The 18,699-nt window shown below is 40.1% G+C and overlaps 1 protein-coding gene across 1 annotated transcript in view; it reads right to left on the reverse strand.

Annotated features, from left to right (window-relative positions):
• Positions 1-390: 390 nt before the first annotated feature.
• BANK1 (B cell scaffold protein with ankyrin repeats 1) overlaps positions 391-18,699 on the reverse strand; it is a 141,355-nt gene continuing 123,046 nt past the window's right edge. The window contains exons 11-16 of the mRNA XM_074147787.1: positions 11,961-12,029; positions 10,380-10,564; positions 8,609-8,672; positions 7,042-7,112; positions 3,678-3,727; positions 391-1,016 (exon numbers count right to left, since the gene is read on the reverse strand). Coding sequence (XP_074003888.1) covers positions 3,683-3,727; positions 7,042-7,112; positions 8,609-8,672; positions 10,380-10,564; positions 11,961-12,029 — 434 coding nt within the window. The 3' untranslated portion in view covers positions 391-1,016; positions 3,678-3,682. The remainder of the gene's footprint in view (positions 1,017-3,677; positions 3,728-7,041; positions 7,113-8,608; positions 8,673-10,379; positions 10,565-11,960; positions 12,030-18,699) is intronic.

An 18,699-nucleotide genomic window follows, 5' to 3' on the forward strand; every position in this document is an offset into this window, starting at 1 on the left:
ACGGATGAAGATCTCTGTGGAGGCAGTTTTGGCCAACAGCGCGTTTACTGGCTTTTTAAGAAGGCTTGTGCAACACTCAAATAACCGGGGTGGGGAGAGTCTATTTAACCTCCTACTTATCTGAAAGGTAAAATAATTCTCTCCTACCCTCTGCAGGTTATTTTTGTGTATGAAATAGGGCAAGTTGTCTTGCATACCCCTGTGGCGTCACACGCTCACTTAGATTTTTGGAGTATATATCACTGTGGGAATGCAAAGCGTTAGACCCGTTAACCATATTTGTTCCTTTACTTTTGCTGTGTAAATGCAGTAGAGATTCTTCTGGTTTTGATCTGGATATCGCTCACCTTAGGCAACTTATTAAACAAAACACAATTTCCTTGTAAGCTTGATTCTTGTAATCGCTTTAATGCATTAGTAGATAATTAGTACTGATTTACATAGTTTGACTTTAGAAATTAGCTTTACTTTGAGTACAATTATATAAACTAGTAATGCAGTACAAGTGTTATTCCTAGGAAAGATAAATTTATATACAAATTTTATACAAAGATGTCTCAACAAAAAGTAAAAACTAAATTTTATGTATTATAACTTCATAATCTTTATAACTTTTCATTATCTTCCTCTCTTGTGCATAAAAATCTACTTTTAAACAACTATCAAGCATTAAGGAAAAACTGAAATGAGTTTAAAAACGATTAACCGAAGCACACAATGTATCTTCCGTATAAATCCTCAGCTGTCATCTCCAAGGAAAAAAAAAAAAAAAGGCAAAGAAAAAATGTAAAATTCAGTGCTGACTCTACAAGAAGTCTTATTAATTTGCTTTAGTGATACTGGATTTCTTCCAGACTTGGCCCAGATAAGAGCTTCCAAGACAGCAGAAGTGCAGCGCTGAGCACGCAGCCACGTCGCAGCCGTCTGCGCTGGAGCCCGAGGCTGCCATGGCCCAGCTTGGAGACCTGTGGGCCGCCGAGCAGAGGAACCTGATGCACAGCCGCCGAAGAATCGCACTGTAAGATACAATGAAAAATGCCCGGTCATGTTTGTTTAGGATAAAATCAAACGCTGTATTTGTTGAAATGAGTATGAGAGAATCAAGACCACGGTCTACTTCAGAGCCACCAGCTGGATCTTGGCTCCCTTATTCTTCTCCCCTCTTGCATCAGGGAAGTACGATGATCCTACAGGTAGGCATGAGCAACACAGCTAAGAACTTTGCACTGCAGTTGGAGGCTCGGCTGTTTGGAGAGTCAGAATATTAGAAATAGAAATGCAGGTTTTGAATGGTTTATCTGCAATTTTTGGTAATAATCAAACGCTCAAAAATCTCCCTGCGATTAGTCAGTTTTTTTACAAGAAAGGTCCAGCCCTCCTAAGAGGTATAGACAGTACTGTTGTACACCACTCAATGTAGTTCATCACTTCTAGAAAGAATAATGAAGTCTTAAAAAAAACCAACAAAAAACCAAGAAAAACGGACATAAAATTCAGACATGTCATTAGTTTCTCAGAGGATTTTAAAATGTCATGTTTTCCAGTGCATGTGGGTAATGAACATTCCCTTTCTCTAACTCTTTCACTGTTAATATGACCTCCTTGAAAGTGGTATAAAAGAGAAGAGAATAAAACCCATCCCCAAACCACCAAATTTTTTTTTAATCTTGCCAGGGGCCCTTCTAGTACTTTAGAGGCACACGTGCTGCAGCTGTACAGAAACTCTCTGCTTTTCAAATAATAGTATATTTAGTGCTATGGTATTATAAGGCCTCTGAACCCATCTGAGAGCGAGCTACAGAGAGGCCATACTTTGCAGAAGAGGAGAAGCTTGGAGTTTGGTGTGGATTATTCACAAACAGAATCGATTGAATGTGCTGGATAAATTGTATTTTGCAAGTTCTCCCACATCTAATTCACCTCCTCCCTCCCACAGAACAATTTTCTGAAAGTGACAGAGATCACCTATTCTGATCCCAGGGGTAATTCCTGCTCCCCCCTTGCATGATTCATCTCACTTCAGCGATCTGCAATTTATAAGCACCTCTGCTATTCCCAAGTTTTTCATAATAGTTTTCTCCAGCTTCAGAGTTTTTAACATTCAAAGCTTTTTTACCCATTTAGTGTAGATGACTCCAGCTCCACTCAAGGAAACAGCTCTCTCAGGAAAGCCCGTGTAGGAGTTGAGCTGCCTCTTGAAGAAGGAGTGATAATTTTTCATTTTCAGGTCACGCCATAAAACTAATTTTTTGAATCTTATGAGCTCTCTGGAGGAGGAGGGGCCTGAACAAGCGTTTTAGAGGATAAGCAGCAGCAGAGGAGGTACCCGTTTGTTTTATGGTGTGGGCGCTGTATTCCAGTGAGCAGGAGGGCAGCTGGCTCCAGAAATGAGACATGGAAACACAGCTCTCGCAAGGAGCAACTGCTCTCTCCTTTACATCAGAGAAGGGTGGCAGAAGAGACCTCACTGAAGATTATTCATTTTCAGTGCCACAAAAATAGCACTAGAACAGTATAACATCTCATTCCCCCCACTTGGAAAAGTTGGAGAGGCAAATTGAATCAAAGTAACTTAGCCAAGAAAGCCTTTAAAATTACATTTGTCTTCAGGAATAAACTATATCACTTTGTTACTGTGAACAAAAATTATTTAATCCCTTTTATAACTCTAATAATGGAAAATTACAAATACCACTCATATCTAAAATGTTAAACTTTAATTTTGAAACTTTCAGGTCCTAAACTCACATGAAGGAAAGGAAAGGAAAGGAAACAAGAAAAGGAAACTCACATGAAGGAAAGGAAACGGAAGAAAATGTAACTCTGACTTGAGCACAGACTGTTCTTGCAGAAATCAATGAGGCATGACTCCTTCATTCTCAGAGGAATTAGAAAAACAAGAATTTTTCCAGGTGATTCTTTCACTGTACCCTCTTCTCGGAATGAATCCAAGATAATTCATTAAGTTGACAACCTCAGATGGTGATCTAAGTTCAGTTCCTGGTAAGTTTGTCCTCAACACAGATGTTGAAAACAGAACCGATTTAAGAAAAAAAAAAACCTACGACAAAAACCCCACCCCCAAAACCCAATCAGTGCTGTAAACCAGATTTATTTACTCTGATCTCCTAGCAGCAAGCCTCAGGATCAGGGAACTGATCAGGAAGCCTCAGGCCTCAGGATCAAGTTTCATTGACAGGTATACATACAGTTTAAAAACTGCTATGAGATATACGTGGAAGCACACAGATAGCAAATAATAATCAAAACCCCCAACTATTAAAGATCTCATTAGATGCCCCAAACCAAGATACCTCCAATCGCTAACACAAACATCAGCAAATTCTGCTGTTTGGAGAGAGTATCACCACCCCTAAGCTTTCCAGCACTGAAATGACCGTTGGTCTCTTGGTTAATCAGCATTGCTGGACACATCCTCACAGCTATGCCTTTCAAGAAAGAATGATTTCACAAGAATAGGTTGTCACCTGACAAAAAATAAGTTCTAGCATCAACCAGAACGTATGACGATTAAGGTTTAGCTTGGGAAATCAGACCTCTGAGATGCACTTCCATACTTTTGTTACACAAATACACTCTGATAGAAAGTTACTTCCACAAGCGTTAGTTTCCATGACAAATAATGTCTGTGTGTGTGTTCATATGCGCGCTCTTACCTCTGCTAATTAGGCATCTGTTCCCTGTCTGTTGGGTTCCTAGTTGGAGACTAAAAAGAAATAGATGCAATTAATAAATAGTCATACATATCAATGATAAATAAGCCAGTGCAGAATGTCTTTCAAGGGTGAATAATTCACAACATACGTACCTAGGATGAGTCACTTCTTATGTGTTTTAATTCAAATGTGAATACAACACGTGTCCCTGGGAGCAGGGGAGCAAGAGACATCCATAAAAATAGGCAGGTGTTGTGTGGGAGAATGACACGAGGTAGATTTTGTACAAATCTTACTTCTAACAGCATGGCTGGTCTTTACTGGTGGCAATTAGGAGAGGCTGAAGGACACAGGGATATCCAGTTGTCTTGGTGAATGCCTCAGTCAACAGTTTGACTGTGGCCTTGTCTCAGGAAGACCTGAGTGGTGACAAATGGGCAGGAGACTGATTTTTGTTATTTTCTTGATTTTTTTTTTTTTTTTTTTTTTAAATTTGAGCATCATGTGAAGCCACAAAATACTTAAGAAACTGGAAATAAGCCAGGCTAAAGATGTAGCTTTGCAAGTCCAATGGACGCTATTGTAAACTACCAACAAACAAGTATTTTCAAGACTAGAGGTCCTGACTGAAATGCATACTGTTGAAGTCACGAAGAGAAAAAAAAAGAATCTATTCTATGACTTCCTCCTTCAGGATCCCAAGTTATTTCAATTTTGCTAATGGGTACCGGGTCCAAATGTCAAAATTAGGGTCTGTCTTTGTTCATCTTCTTATCAGAGACAATGGAAATGGGTCAGTATGCTCAAAATTAAGTGCTGCTTTTTTAGTTTTCAGGGAACTCTGCTTAGACACTACCTGCAAACTGGAGTGGCATCAACTGATGAATAAGCAATCCGCTGGCAACTTGGACTGAAAACAAGGTGCAGATGAGGGTTGAGGAATGGAGCCAGACATTTAGGATAGCTAATGTAATCAATAACCTGCCAGTTTGTGAAAGGTGCATAGCGCTCTTTTGAGTGTTTTTTGGATGAAGCCAAGGAAGAGATTTGGTCTTTGGCAGCTGGTTGAGCAAACTTAATTAAATCAGACCTGCGTTACTGTCACAGGTATCTACAGAACTGGAAATCAAAATCTGGAAGAAGAAATTCTGTGAAGGATGTGAAATCCTGTGAAGGATTTACTGCAGTGGATGACCTGGGTGTTTCCGGTGCCTTTCAGGACTATTTTCAGGACTATTAAACAGTTTAGAGCAACAGAGAGCAAAGTTGACCTTCTTGGATATGAATGCCACTTTCAGTGTAAGTACCTGCTGATTGTAACGGCTAAGAAATAAATGGTTTCAGTTGAGTTGCCTGTGGAAAAAGCTTTTGACCTTTTCACAGCAGGCCACCTACCTTGCTGAGGATCCCAAGACTGGAACCAAATTGCTCATTTGTCCCACGAGTATATTTGTGATTGGAGGACTACTAAGCATCTGACATGTTTCTCAAGACCTACCTTCATTTAAAACTATTATGTAAGTTGCTGGCATTGAAATAATAATAATAAAAAATTCAAGCTTAACATTTGCTTAAGGCAGTACTGTTCTTCTGAAGTCCATCTGTGTTACAGTTTGTCTTCTGCAGCCTCTATCTTGCTTATTACCTAGCAAGGAAGCAGTGACACCTACTACTCACTTCTTGCTGCTACGCCAAGAGTGGAGAAGAGAGAATCAGTCATTCCTGGTTTTGATGAGGAATCTTACGCTATCCTAGCTGTATCCCTAAAGACCAAATTCAAGGTTCTACAGAGATTAGCTATGAGGGGATATCTAACTAAAAGCAATTCAAACCCTCTTATGTAGTTTCTGCAATCTTGCACTTATTTTTAGATGCTGAATGACTAAATCTGTGGGATGTGGCACATAAGGTGCCATAATGTAACTGCAATAGAAGGCAGATTTTGAAATCTCATTTTCAGAAACAGCTAAATGAGATTCACATAGGTAATTCAGATGTCCAAAGATGTAGAGAGGCATCATATAGGTTTTCCAAAAATTCCTATGTGCTAGAAAGTATGGACATGGAATACATGTGAAAGATGTATGTTTTTTAAGACTTTAAAGGAAACTTGTTTAGGCATCCTTACATAATTGTTGTCTAAGCTGCTGCCATTCATTCTGTTAGTGGACATGCACAAACCCACGGCTCTCAAACCTTCTCTTATGCTTAAGGGTATAGGCAAGGAACCAGTTACTACAGAGTAAGCTGAGGACTAACTGTATTTCTACGCTCACACCTCGTGGGACCCCACAGCAGCAGCACACATCTGCCTCACTGTGGGTGCGTTCTGCCTGTCCTGATTTAGTAATAGCTCCCAGAGGAGACCTATGGCTGAGGACTTCAAATGCTAAGACATACCTCACCAGCTCAACTGTTTCAGTTCTGTTGTTCCTTGTCTCCTACTCTGTAATATTTCAGGGTTGGCAAGGCGGCTTTCCAAACAGTGTATCAGCCTCGCTTCCAGGTAGAGTTTCCCATAGGCAATAGGTTACTACCCGTTCAGTACTTCTGTGGTGGCAGGAAAGATGCCAAGGAAAACCTTAAATACCTTAAAAAAAATCTGTGCCACTCAGATTTCAAAATGGAGCGCTTTTGTCCCCGAGTCATTTATGTATTTTCATGAAATTTTATCACAGGTATTTTTTTGTTGTTGTTCTATTGGCTAACACCTTACTTCCCTTCTTGGAAAAAAGATAAGATATTATCAATGTCTATAGGCAAGACCATATATGTATATTATATAGTAATGAGATAAATTGTTGTCTGTGCCTGTACTTTCTGCAAATGAACATTCCACATGCTTAGTTCTTATTTAGTTGTTCTTAAAATAGGTTTTTGTAGATATTTCACTCCAAGACTGATAGAACTTTTTGCTTTGCAGTTGATTTTTTTTTTTGGTGTTATTCAGTCCTATATTAAACTGTTGCAAAATAAGACATGAACTTTGAGATAGCATCAAATGTTATAATGGAAGACTGAGCTGAGTGCCACGATCATTAATAACTTCATTACAGTGGAAGCAAGATCAAACTTACCAAGAACCGAAAAATTACATTCCATACTAATTTATAGGAGATATTGTCTTTTCTCATTAAAATATAATCAAATTCATTTTCTAGCAGGCTTCTGATGTGATCTCCTTAAATCCTCAATCAAGTCCTCAAAAACTGTCTATGAAAAAGACTATCCAAATCCTGATTTCAAATATGGAACCTGGAGAGGGAGGCCTATGTTTTTAAAGGTACAGACGGAGAGTATGTATACAGATGTAAAAAATAGAATTCATTAAACAAATCTGAGAGCTGCTAACATTCATACATACCGCTTTATTGTATGGCATGTGGAACAAAACATCTCTAAAATGGATGCTGTCTGGTCTGCCTTCCTTAGGAACTACGAAAGAGAAAAGAATGTGATTGTCAGTTTTGTTTCAGGCAACTTATTTATGTCTGGACTGAGGTAGTGGTCTTCTAAGATCCTTCTTTACTTTTGCCATCAATAGGGCAAGCTCCAGCCGTAAAGGCAGTTCCATCTTTTGGAAGTTCTTATTTTCAAGAATTTAAATCTTTGATAATTAAGTGCACTGTTGGACAAGACAAGGGCCTCCATAATGATTCTTCCCATTGTATTTCTGCAGTGCAAAGCTGCATCACAGGCTACAAGACAGTGTAACAGAGGGTGGAGAGGTCAGGATCAGAAGAGAACACAGTGATCATTATCCGAGTTACTGGATAATTTCACAAAATTTACAATTCTGGTATTGATACTACATTTAATAAAATGATTTCTACTGCTACGATTCATTAACCGGGCAGCTACAGACGTAGGACTGATGTCAACTTTAAAAGAGAACCCTACAGACGAATACTTCCCAAGAGTCACCCTTATGTCACCATGAGCTTTGCCTCGCCTATAGAAAACAGACCATAGGAACAAATGCAGTACTCCCAGGCTCCGAGCACTTTGTCATCACAGCTCTGAGCTCTTATAGGGACGGAGCCTGTTCACGTGCTCAGGATGCTGCACCCCTACCAACCACGGAGGATAATAAAGAGTCTGGACTGCACTCAGCCACTGGGGCAGCAAGAATTTCCCTTAATGACAGTATCTCACAAGTCCATGGAACTACAATGCTGTCTAACAGAGTAACGAAAGCAGTACTGTAGATTATTCTTCTCTCTTGTGGTAAGGAAATAATACATCTAGGTGACAATTTGCAATACCGATATACAAATGGTACTAAGTCCAGTGTGAAAAAATAAATACTAAATTTCCCTTCCAAGGACGCACAAGTACTGAATGAAGTCTATAGAAAACATGGGCCTAAAGTCAATACCATCTAATACAATCTTTTCATAATAACAAGAGAAAATCATCTGCAGGAAATGCGGGTGATTTATACTGCTGCAGATGACATTCAATGACAAAGAGAACAAAGCATCTTAAATGACCAACGGTACAGCTTTTATTAATGACTCACAACACTAAAATGCCGTGGCAGTGAAAAATTCATCAAGAATTTGCAAGTGCAAATTGATAGCTGATTTACAAATAAAATATTGAAGCCATCAAGTAAATTGTTCTAAAGAAATCATCTACCCTAATTGTGATGAAGCAGTGGGAAACGGGCTACAGAAAAGCTGAGCCACAAAGACTTGGTAAATTTTCTGCCCCATTAACTCTCAGTGAGCTCATCTTTGGGATGAAATCTCGACCCTGCTGAAGGCCTGATTACACTAAAATAACTTAAGTGTGGTCAGATACAGAAAAAGCTCATTACAAATTCAATGCCCCATCCAAAAATCTGCTTATGCTTTGGACCAGACCTGTGCAGTACACGTACAGTTCAAGGCTACAGTGTTCTGGGAGGTAAAGAGAGTGCAACTTACCATTCAGATTTTCCTTTTCCCGTCTGTTGCCGATATTGGTGTCTCTAAGGTGGTGCCCTTTTTCCTTTAAGCAAAAAACAAGCATAAAACCAGCATCAGAAAAATCAGTAATGGAAATTTACTGTAGGAATAATGAATAACTATAAAAAGTTGGAGTCTTTAGCATCCCGAACACCAAGTTTTTCTCTCTCCAGAAAAATAATTTTAAAAGACTGAAAAAAGTCCACGATGGCAGGGGGGTTGGAACAAGATGACTTTTAAGGTCCCTTCCAATGCAAACCATTCTATGATTCTAAAAGCAGATGCTAATTTTAGCATTTAGACCTAAGAGTCTTGTGGATTTTTTCATATCAGTAAGTTATATCGATTCTGCGGTTAGATTACAGAGGCTTAGGACTTTATTTTTCTCCTTGGGACAAGTGATTTTTCCTCAAAAGTCCCAGTGAAGACCAGACAACTGCAGTGATATCATGAAGTAAATTCACCATGTTCAAGTTGGGGTAACGGTGAGAGACCTTTCTACTGTACAAAGCCAAAGACAAGTCAGACAGGCAACGCAAGGTATAAACCGCCACTAGAAAGCAGCTTTTTCCCTGAAGCAGTTAAAACAGGCCAAGTAAATCCTCCTCGGAATACAGGTTTATGACTTAGGGCTGCTATCTTTGCACAGGTTAGATATCACCTTCCTCCGCAAGTAATTCCCCTGACTGACAGAGCAATACCAGCAATTCCCATCTGCGCGCTTGGCCGCAGACAGATTGGGAAGGGGGCATCCACCATAGTGTGGTGCTGCTGCCGACCAGCTCGTGCTGTGCTGCTGCTGCCCAGCCTGGGAACGGGGCTCCTAAACCCTGCTAAGGCCCTTGCGCCTCTGCTGCAAAGCGTTCCCCTGTGATGACAAAGCTCATGCTGGTTCTTCAGCAAATGGAAACGCAAACATTTAATCTCTTGCTTGTTGGCAGCATTCAATAGCTCTGCCGCGCTGTAGACTAGCAGACTAGCTTTGGTTTTCCTCTTTCTGCTAAATGCACTTTAAGGACAAGAAGAAAGTATTTTTGTTAATGCACGACCTCAGATAAGATGAGGGCAGAACCTCTTCCTCCAGCTGTCTTGTTAGAAGGAATAAACAAACCTCCTCACCCTGCCTTTCTCCTTGGCCTCTACCTTGGATGCAGTTCTTTCAGTGACTCAGTGTGTGGGCTTTTCTAAATCCTGGTTTCGTGCACCTCAATTTACTCCATACATTGAATATAAAGGAGCTGAAGAGCACTGCTGACAATTGTGAATTTCTCTGAGTAGATTCAACACTTTGAGATCGGCGTAAAGCCTGATGTAAATCAATATATATTAACAATGTATGCTTGAAATAGTTATGTTTCTGTTAGCTGACACTATTCAACAGCACATTCAGTTTGTTCAGCTATACAAGGTTTGTGGTTTCATAAAAGATGCATAGACCTAAGCATCACCAGGCAGTTTAGAACAAAAGTCTTAGAAGATGAACATATTTAACTCAGGATTTTAACAAAATGCAACAGCACCTGAAGTTAGGCAAAATAAATTCAGGAAGCCTCTCAAGTCATCAAACAACAGTGGAAACAGGTACCTAGAAGATTCAGAACCATAAGCAGCAAGTTCCTTGGGAGCTGATGGGCCCATAAATCATTACTCTTATTTTTGACCTCACATGTAGGAGCCAAAATACAAGTTTGTTTCTTTGGAACTTCTCATCAAGAATCCCCATCAAGAAACATAAATTTCAGACTCATACCTGTTGAGTAGGCTGTAGTCTCTGTTTTTCATTCTGCCACTGTTTAAATCTGTCAAGAGCATCATCCACAGAAATTGCCCCCTTTTTCACCTGTTCCTGCAAGTAGATGAGTTCTTCCTGTTGAGCACGGCTGTTGTGTTTCACAGCGCTATCACTCACTGTGTCAGGGTGGCCTCTGTGTGCTGCTACAAAAAGTAGAAAGATAAAGGTAGAAAATACTATTAACCCATTTAATTCCTTTCTCTTTATGATGCAAGCACTTTTTTCAATAAAGCCGTGTAAGCAGTGATTTTATAATCTGGCATTAATAAAAAGAAACTGTCTTTAGGGTGGTTCCTCCCGCGCCCCTTCTCTTCTTTCTGTTTCCTTTTGTTTGTTTGTGGGGTTTTTTTTGGTTTTGTTTTTTCAATGCTAGACATGTAACAGATCAATGAGGATTCTACCATTACTCTTTGGCAGCAGAGCGGCACATTTTTAATTAAACATTTCATTCATTGCCCTGATCCATGGAGTCTCCATTAGTGTCAGATCAAGTAAGAATTTCCTCCTAGCGCTGAAGGTACAGTACTGACATTTTCAAGGAAAATATTGCTATGTTAAGACAACAAATACCCACAGTGCCTTTTTTCTCCTTCCGTCTCCAACTTCACACATTAAGTTTTTCAAAAGCTGGGGCTGAAATTTGGTCAGAAAGCATTTTAAAATTTCACGTGATTTCCTTCCCCCAAATTATTAAATACAGTGCAGTGACATGAAAACATTGCAACCGAGTCCTCCCAGAGATGACGGTAGAGGTGCAGAACCGAAGGGAAATGACATCTGTAGCTTTTCCCTTGTCCACTAATGTAGTCACTCCATCATAGGAAGCCACTAGGTTGCTTTGCAAGGCAGGCATGCTACTGATATTCCAACATAGTAAGATGTAGAAGGCCCTGTATTCTTTTCCTAAGTGGTTTAGCGTTCATGAAAAGCAATGTCAGTAGCGCTGGGGAGTGCAGTTCCCCGCTGCAGAAATAAAGAGGAGGTTACGTGCTGCTCTGTATGCTTTGATCCTGACCTGCTGCTTGTTAGTAGAAGAGGGAGGAAAGGTCATCAGTCGGTGTTCATACATTTTGTACATAACATTGTCAATTATTTTAGGGTACCATTAATGGAATTTATGGTAGCAACATTCTGATGTGCTACAACTCAAATAACAACTGGACTGCCACGAGGAATTAATTTTACATGGATGCTGGGATACCCAGGAGAGAACTCTTGCTTCCCACACTGCTGTCTTTCCACGGCTGGCATTAGGGCACAGCTGAGCCCTCCTGTCCTTTCTTTTCTTGGTTTTAATCACAATGGGGGAAGGAAACAGAAAAGCGTAAAGTAACTCTGACTCTACAAATCTTTCCCAGAAGACTGGAACTTTTATTTTTCTTTCTTTAATCTGATCTCTTAATGCTGCAATACCGTTAAGGATATAAATCATATGTGGGAACACAGATGCTAAATCAGTCAAAATCAAGTCCCAGCAAATCTCTACTAGTTCTACTGAAAAGCATCGAGGCAGTTAAAGACCTAAATTAAATTCCGTACCGGGTTTCCTGGCATCGCAGTATGTCCTGTCGTGGTCACTGGGCACTCGAGTGGCCTTTTGCTGAAACACTACAACAAAAATAAGAAGACGAGGAAGTTAGTGAAAAATGGCAATAAAAGAACATCACACGTTCTGAACGAAAGGAGGCTCATGAAAGCAGGCTGGAATAAATTTCTTTTTCTAGCCTAGGAGTACTCAACTCACTTGTCAGTCTAATGCTAATTACTTGAAAAATTGTTCAGTTGCACAGAAAGGGAGGATTACTGATATTACAGATATCATGACAAGAAGCTTTGAAGAAAATAAAATAGACATATCACATTAACATATTGCTTGTTTAGAAAAAACAGCTCATCCCGGCGTTCTTCACACAGTACAGACACCTACTGTAGCCCGTTTCTTATTTCATGGGGAACGCTAAGGCAGAAAACCCCAATAGTACTAAGTGAGAATAACGACAATGCTTAAGAAAGAATACCTGTATATTTTTGTCTGCTTTATTCAAGCATTAGGAACAGCAACGCATCATCACTTATTCCATTAGCGTAGCCCATCATCCTCATTCCTGTAAGGTGCCCAGAGTACAGCCAGCCTGGATACATCCCAAAATGCTTCAGTCAAACTTTTGTTGGCAGCACATGTAAAACCCAGAAGGTGGGAATTCCTTGGTTCCTGACTTAGTGCCCACGTGGCTACTGCCACACAGGCTTTCCCTTTTAAGTCTCACTTCTGATTTTAGCTAAACAAATTGATAATCTAGAATAATTCCTACCCATTAAGTAATCTTCCTGACATCACTGCAATGCAGCCAACGTGCCAATGGAGCGAATATTTGCTTGGGGACCAAGGCCCAGTACAGGGGAGCTCTGCTCCAGTGGCGGAGCAGCCACGCTCTGCGTGGTACCCCAGCGTCCCGGCTTCTCGCTCCTGCTGACCAGGGAAACCCAGTGGACCTTGGTTTGCTCCTTGTGTGCCCGCTCAGGCTGCCTTGTATGATGCGTCCACTTCTCTCAGGGAAACTTTAAAAACAAATGATCAAGAGCACTGTGACATCTAAGCTCTGCGCATGCTACATGCAGAGGTGAGAAAGGAGCAATTCCTAAGGCTGCATTTTCTACAGTGCAGAATAAAGTCTTTACGCTAGCTCCTGAGTAGGCTTGTATGGAAGGTGATGATGAATGAAAACAGCTGGGGACTTGATGTTCCTTAAAATGTTCTCAGGCTAAATGAAGAGAGTAAAAGAACTCTACAGGCAGCACAATCTGCCGATGTTATGTCCCTAACTTCAGCCTAACGCTGACAGATTTTAACTGTTGCAATGCTCTTCTCTGTAATTCTCAAAGAATCCTGCTAAATATGGTTGCAGTGTTCTCTTCTACAGTGGAAATAGTATTCTCTCTTTAAAGAAGAAATGAAAGTAGCCAGAATGCAGAGGTAATGCAGGCAGCCTGAATTTTACTGCATGAGGAGGAGAAGGGATACACTCAACCATGTCCCTGATTGGAAAGCACTTTAATTGATAGGCTTTAAAATTTCTGCTGAGTTTTGCAGCGTTGGAGTAATCAGAAATGGAATTACTCTTCCAGTTCAAAGTAAAATTGTTAAAACCGCTTTACATGCTGCATCTTGCCGAAATTATTTTAGTTGGCAGCAAGTATTCAGTGTGGGTGAGGTCAATGAAAACAAATTCCTGTTTCTGGAATGCCTGGAAAGACGTACGCACACACCGCTGTACGACTGCCACAGGCTTAGGGAAGACTTCAGCAATTTACTCTTTCATTCCCACATTCTAATTACTTCTCAACTGCTTGAATACAGTAGCGGAGTGAAAGAAACAGGTCATCTTGCACAGGGATATATTCCATTATTTCTTATGGAAGATAAAGTGAATATTCCTTCAGTAAAGCCATATTAATATAGCAATTTTTTAAAGGGTCAGAATGCCACAGTCCTTCAACTGTGGAAGAATATATATTTTTATATTTTCACAGCCTCTGCCATAAATAATCCCATTAGAAAGTTGCAGTAGTTCTATTATGCTTTTTTACATAATGTGCACCCTTCAATAATATCTGTATGATCAGAAGGACAGTCCTTTTGAATTTTTAATCGCACTGTGACTGGCTAAAGTACCTACAGATGCTTGTTAGTCAAAATCTACAGATTATACGTCCCGACCTGATATTTGCTATATAATTTTTATAATTTTTGTCTACGATGTATCTCCTCTCAGTTTCTCAGAATTAAAGGAGGCTGAGAGAACTAATAAGTAATTCCACTTTATTCTCTCTCATCTCTTCAGTTGCTACAGGACACAGATGAAGTTCTTTGCATGCCCTAAATACATTTTTATGTCTTAGGTAGTAAGATCGCTTTTTAGGAATGTAATGTAACCTCAATATTTCTCCAGAAAAGCAAACTCAGAGAGTAAGAAAGTACCACAATATTTTCTAGTAGGACATGAAACCAGAAAACAACATTTCAAGTGTGACAAACCGCAAATTTTGTGGCAAATACACAGAACTCTGGGAAAATTCCTAACAGAAGGCTTGGAAAGTGAGTGGGATCCAAGGAACTCTGAATTGCCTTTTTTATCTCTTTTCTATCAGACTAGCTACAGATGTTGTTTCAGGCTGTCTGCAGGTCAATAACGTCATAAGGCTTAAAACGTGGTTAATATGGTTATCAACACCAATAGAAGGGCTAGAAACATTTGAAATCTAAGTCTCGTGTATAATTCTGTACCAAGAAGAACATGTTATAGTCAAGAAACTGTGATGAGTATAAAGGGTCTAGAAAGAGAATGAAATTTTTTACAATAGCTGCAGGTTGACAAAAAGAACAGGCATTTGGTTTTTCAGAATTAATTGAGGTTCTAACACAAAGCTGGGATGGTAAGGAATCATAGCTGCACTATCACATTTTAAAAATTGCTTAGCGATAGACCAGTAAGAAATGATACAATTAGAAACACGGGCAATCAAAAGGTGGAAAGCTTTACATTATGAGAGGGGACAACTCATACCAGTTAAGAGACAATGATCAACCAAGATACGGTTTCTAATTTACATTTTACTTTACCCATCTAAACTATGAGGGATGTCGCCTAATTTGTTGTACTAGCAACATTACTTCTAAAAATCAAACACCAGTGTGCCACTATACGCTTGTCCTAGTTTCAGCTGGCATAGAGTTAATTTTCTTCCTAGTAGCTGTCCTGGTTTTGGATTGAGTATGAGAATACTGTTGATAATGCATACTGCTTTAGGTGTTGCTAAGTGACTTTTACATTAGTCAAAGACTTTTTCAGCTTCCCAAAGAAGCTGAGAGGGAGTATAGACAGGACCAGCTGGCCAAAGGAATACTCCATGCCACAGACACCATGCTCAGTGTATAAATGGGGGTTAGCTGGGGCGGGGGAGAAATCAGCAATCGCTGCTCAGGACCGGCTGGGCGACTGACCCTCGGGTGGTGAGCAACTGTATTGCATCACTTCTTTGGGTATATTATTATTTTCTCTTTCATTACTGTTCTATTAAACTGCCTATATCACAACCCACAAATTGTTTTGTTGGTGGTTTTTTTTTTTCCTCCCTCCTCTCCCTACCCTACTGAAGGCGGGTGGTGGGTGGTGGGAGTGACCGAATGACTGTGTGGTCATTCAGCTGGGCTTAAACCACAACCACACTAGTGATTCAACTAAAGCTAGACCGAGGAACCCACCCTCTGGAAGAACATGTGAGCTAATCATACTTAATACTAACCTACTTACTCAACACTTTCAGCAGAACAAACACAAAGGAGAAAAGACACAGCAAAAATAAAATTTAAAAAAATAATCACTAAATATATAAATATCACTAATTTGAATTCGGTTTGCTTAGAGAAATTCAAGCTGCATTTGTTCATCAGGTCCACTGAGCTGATGTTCCAAACAAAATTATCTATCACCGTGACTGTTTTATTTAGGAAACATTCAAAATTAAAATCCAGGGGAACAAAATCTTTATAGAAACACAAGGCTAAGTGATAATGCAAATTAATTAATACACTAGGGTTGCGCTTATTAACACATCTCAACTCAGTCGCAAATTACAGTGAGTTTGTAAGCTTCCTCCTTGGTCTTAGTACGTTTTTGCTTCATTCATTTTAGAATTGTCATGCAATTAACTCACGATTAACGGAAGAATGGAGAAGGAGGGGTGAATTGCTAGTTGGGATATGTTGCAGGGAGAGACTCCTATCTTTGCCCACTCAATTTTTTTCCTATTATTTAAACATTTTAACATTTAAACTGTATGTGCATAGTACCTAGGCAAATAAAACTTGCAAGTTCTTTTTCTGGTAGGGATTAGACTGTAAATTAGATGTAGCACAGCAAGGGATGACAAATACACAGAGAATACTAAGGAAGGAATATAGTAGAATGATGCTTATTATTCAGGAGATGAGAACTCTGCAGATGTTTGTTCACATCCTTTTAGGTCTCATTTTCCTTTTGTCTTTTTGTTTGCTAACGCGTATCAGCATGAGGACTAGACAGAGGTCATCAGTGCAATGCTAACCAGTAAGTTTTGGAAGAGATGATTAAGGGCCGCTCCCAGAATTTATACAAAATATCTCACATATTTAAGATTAAAACAAAAAATTCCAGTGATTCATAACATGAAATCAACTAAGGAAATGGGACTCTGTAAACAGTATGGCCTTTTCTATTTTTCCGAGGCAACGTACCTGAGCACAGAACAAAAGCTGCACGGCTCTGGTCTGGTTAGGTCCAAGCCTTGTGGAGAAGGGATGGCTGTGCTGTGCTGTGCAAGGTGACAAAAGCTCAAGTCCCAGAAGCTGTCCTGTCATAGCACCATAGGTGTCTGAATGCACTTACACTGTCAGAAGGCAAGGGGAAAAAAACTGTCCAGTTTTAACTGCACTGGTATGAGAAAACCAGTGGCCAAATCTAAACCGGCACAGAAGTTCTGATCTGTTCTAAATGTACTGCCTGACACTCGAGAGATTTATGAGAACACCCAACTGTCATTTCATCAGAATAAAGCCTAGGTGATGCCAAACACGCTTGCAGAAATACCAAATTGCCCTGCCACTCCATTAATTCAGTGGCCCAATGCACGCTGCCTGAGCTTTTCAGCTACAGCATCGCATCTGCTCATCACAACTTCTACCGGCTGTTGTCAGCCTCCACCTTCCACAGCCACATAATTAGTCAGCCGAGATTGAAAAAACCCAGTTTTCTCAGATCAAAAGTAAAACGACTTTAAAAAGAATCACAGTGTAATGACAATGTGAAAACATTAATCCAAAAATAAACACGCGCTCCCCAGCAGTTCTCTTCCCAATTTGCACTGAGGTTCTGAGTCTGTCAAATAGGAGCTGAAATCCTTCAGAATCCCAGCAGCCTTGGTCAGGGAGGGACCTCAGGAGAGTACCCAGAGATGACTCCCCTACACTGAGGCAAGATAACAACAGTAATACCACTACGCATTCTTACAGAAGGGGTAAAGAGCAAGTGAGAAGAGCAGGTACTGGTGGTTAGTGGGAGATGCCATTCAGAAGGTGGTGTCCGTGTACTTGCCCTGCCACACACAACAAAGAGAACTCTCCCACTGTTGCTTTCTTGTCAGAAATTTAAGTGGATTATGGAAATTGGGAGGACTCTAGCGATATACGCAAGAATATGTGCTCCAGCATGTAAAACCTGAGCACGCTGCTGCTGTCCCACTTTTCTTCAGCAGAGAAAAGTCACAAAAAGGCGAAGACTCTGCATCTGTCTTTTTTTTCCCCAGAAATATGCTAGTTAGAACAGTTTGGTTTTCAACCAGGCAGCATCCTATAAATATTTTCTCTCTGTGTACCTTATTCAGTACATGTTTCAATCTACCAAAGTTAAGATAGCAAAAAAAAATCTCATTGAATGAACACAGTGGGTGAGGCCAGCATACCATTTCCCAACCAGGTCTGTAAAACCAGTCTAAGTGCTCTAAGACAGCTGAACAGCGGTTCCTAGTATTTTATTCATGGAAAAACACCCTTAAGTTGGGGATACGTAATGAAATTCATCTGCAGTGCAGTACTTTATACTCACTGTAGGAAAGTACTAAAACATCCCTCTGTGGGACATAAATGTTTTGAATGGGCTCCGAGGCTTCACTTTGGAAACCCCTGCTTTAGAGCATTTAAACAATCTGCATAATAAGAATTACGAACTCAGGATGCGATCAGTATAGTTCCCAGTAATCAGCCTGATAAGTTTTCAAGACACTAACAGTTCAGTTTTGGATTTTGTTTTTTTGCATTTCATTTGGGTTTATGTTGTCTATTCTGTACACGAGATATTCTGCCTCCCTAAAAATATCCACTGGCTCCTGCTTTTTTCTGTACACCCTGTGATTTTGATGAGCAAGGAGAATGTTATTTTCTTCTGGGATAGTAACTGGGAAACATATTTTTCCACTTCTAACCCTAATACGAAGTCCCACAGACGGCTATCTTGAAATAGTAGAACGTTTCCAGTGCACAGAGGGGAAGGGCATTCCTTCAGCGGTTTGTGAGATGTTTGCAAAGGAACAAAGGCTACAGCGTATTTTTATTTATGCTGTTGTAGGACAGGTGTCCTTGCTGCAGAGAACCCCTCTTGTACTGGTGGTCTCTGATAAAACGTAAATGATCAAACCAGGCCGGTAACGTAATTCCTAAGCCCGGAAGCAGTCCTGGTAGGTCAGA

Source organism: Numenius arquata, chromosome 5 (genome assembly GCF_964106895.1).
Source record: "Numenius arquata chromosome 5, bNumArq3.hap1.1, whole genome shotgun sequence".
In the NCBI taxonomy this organism is placed as follows: domain Eukaryota; kingdom Metazoa; phylum Chordata; class Aves; order Charadriiformes; family Scolopacidae; genus Numenius; species Numenius arquata.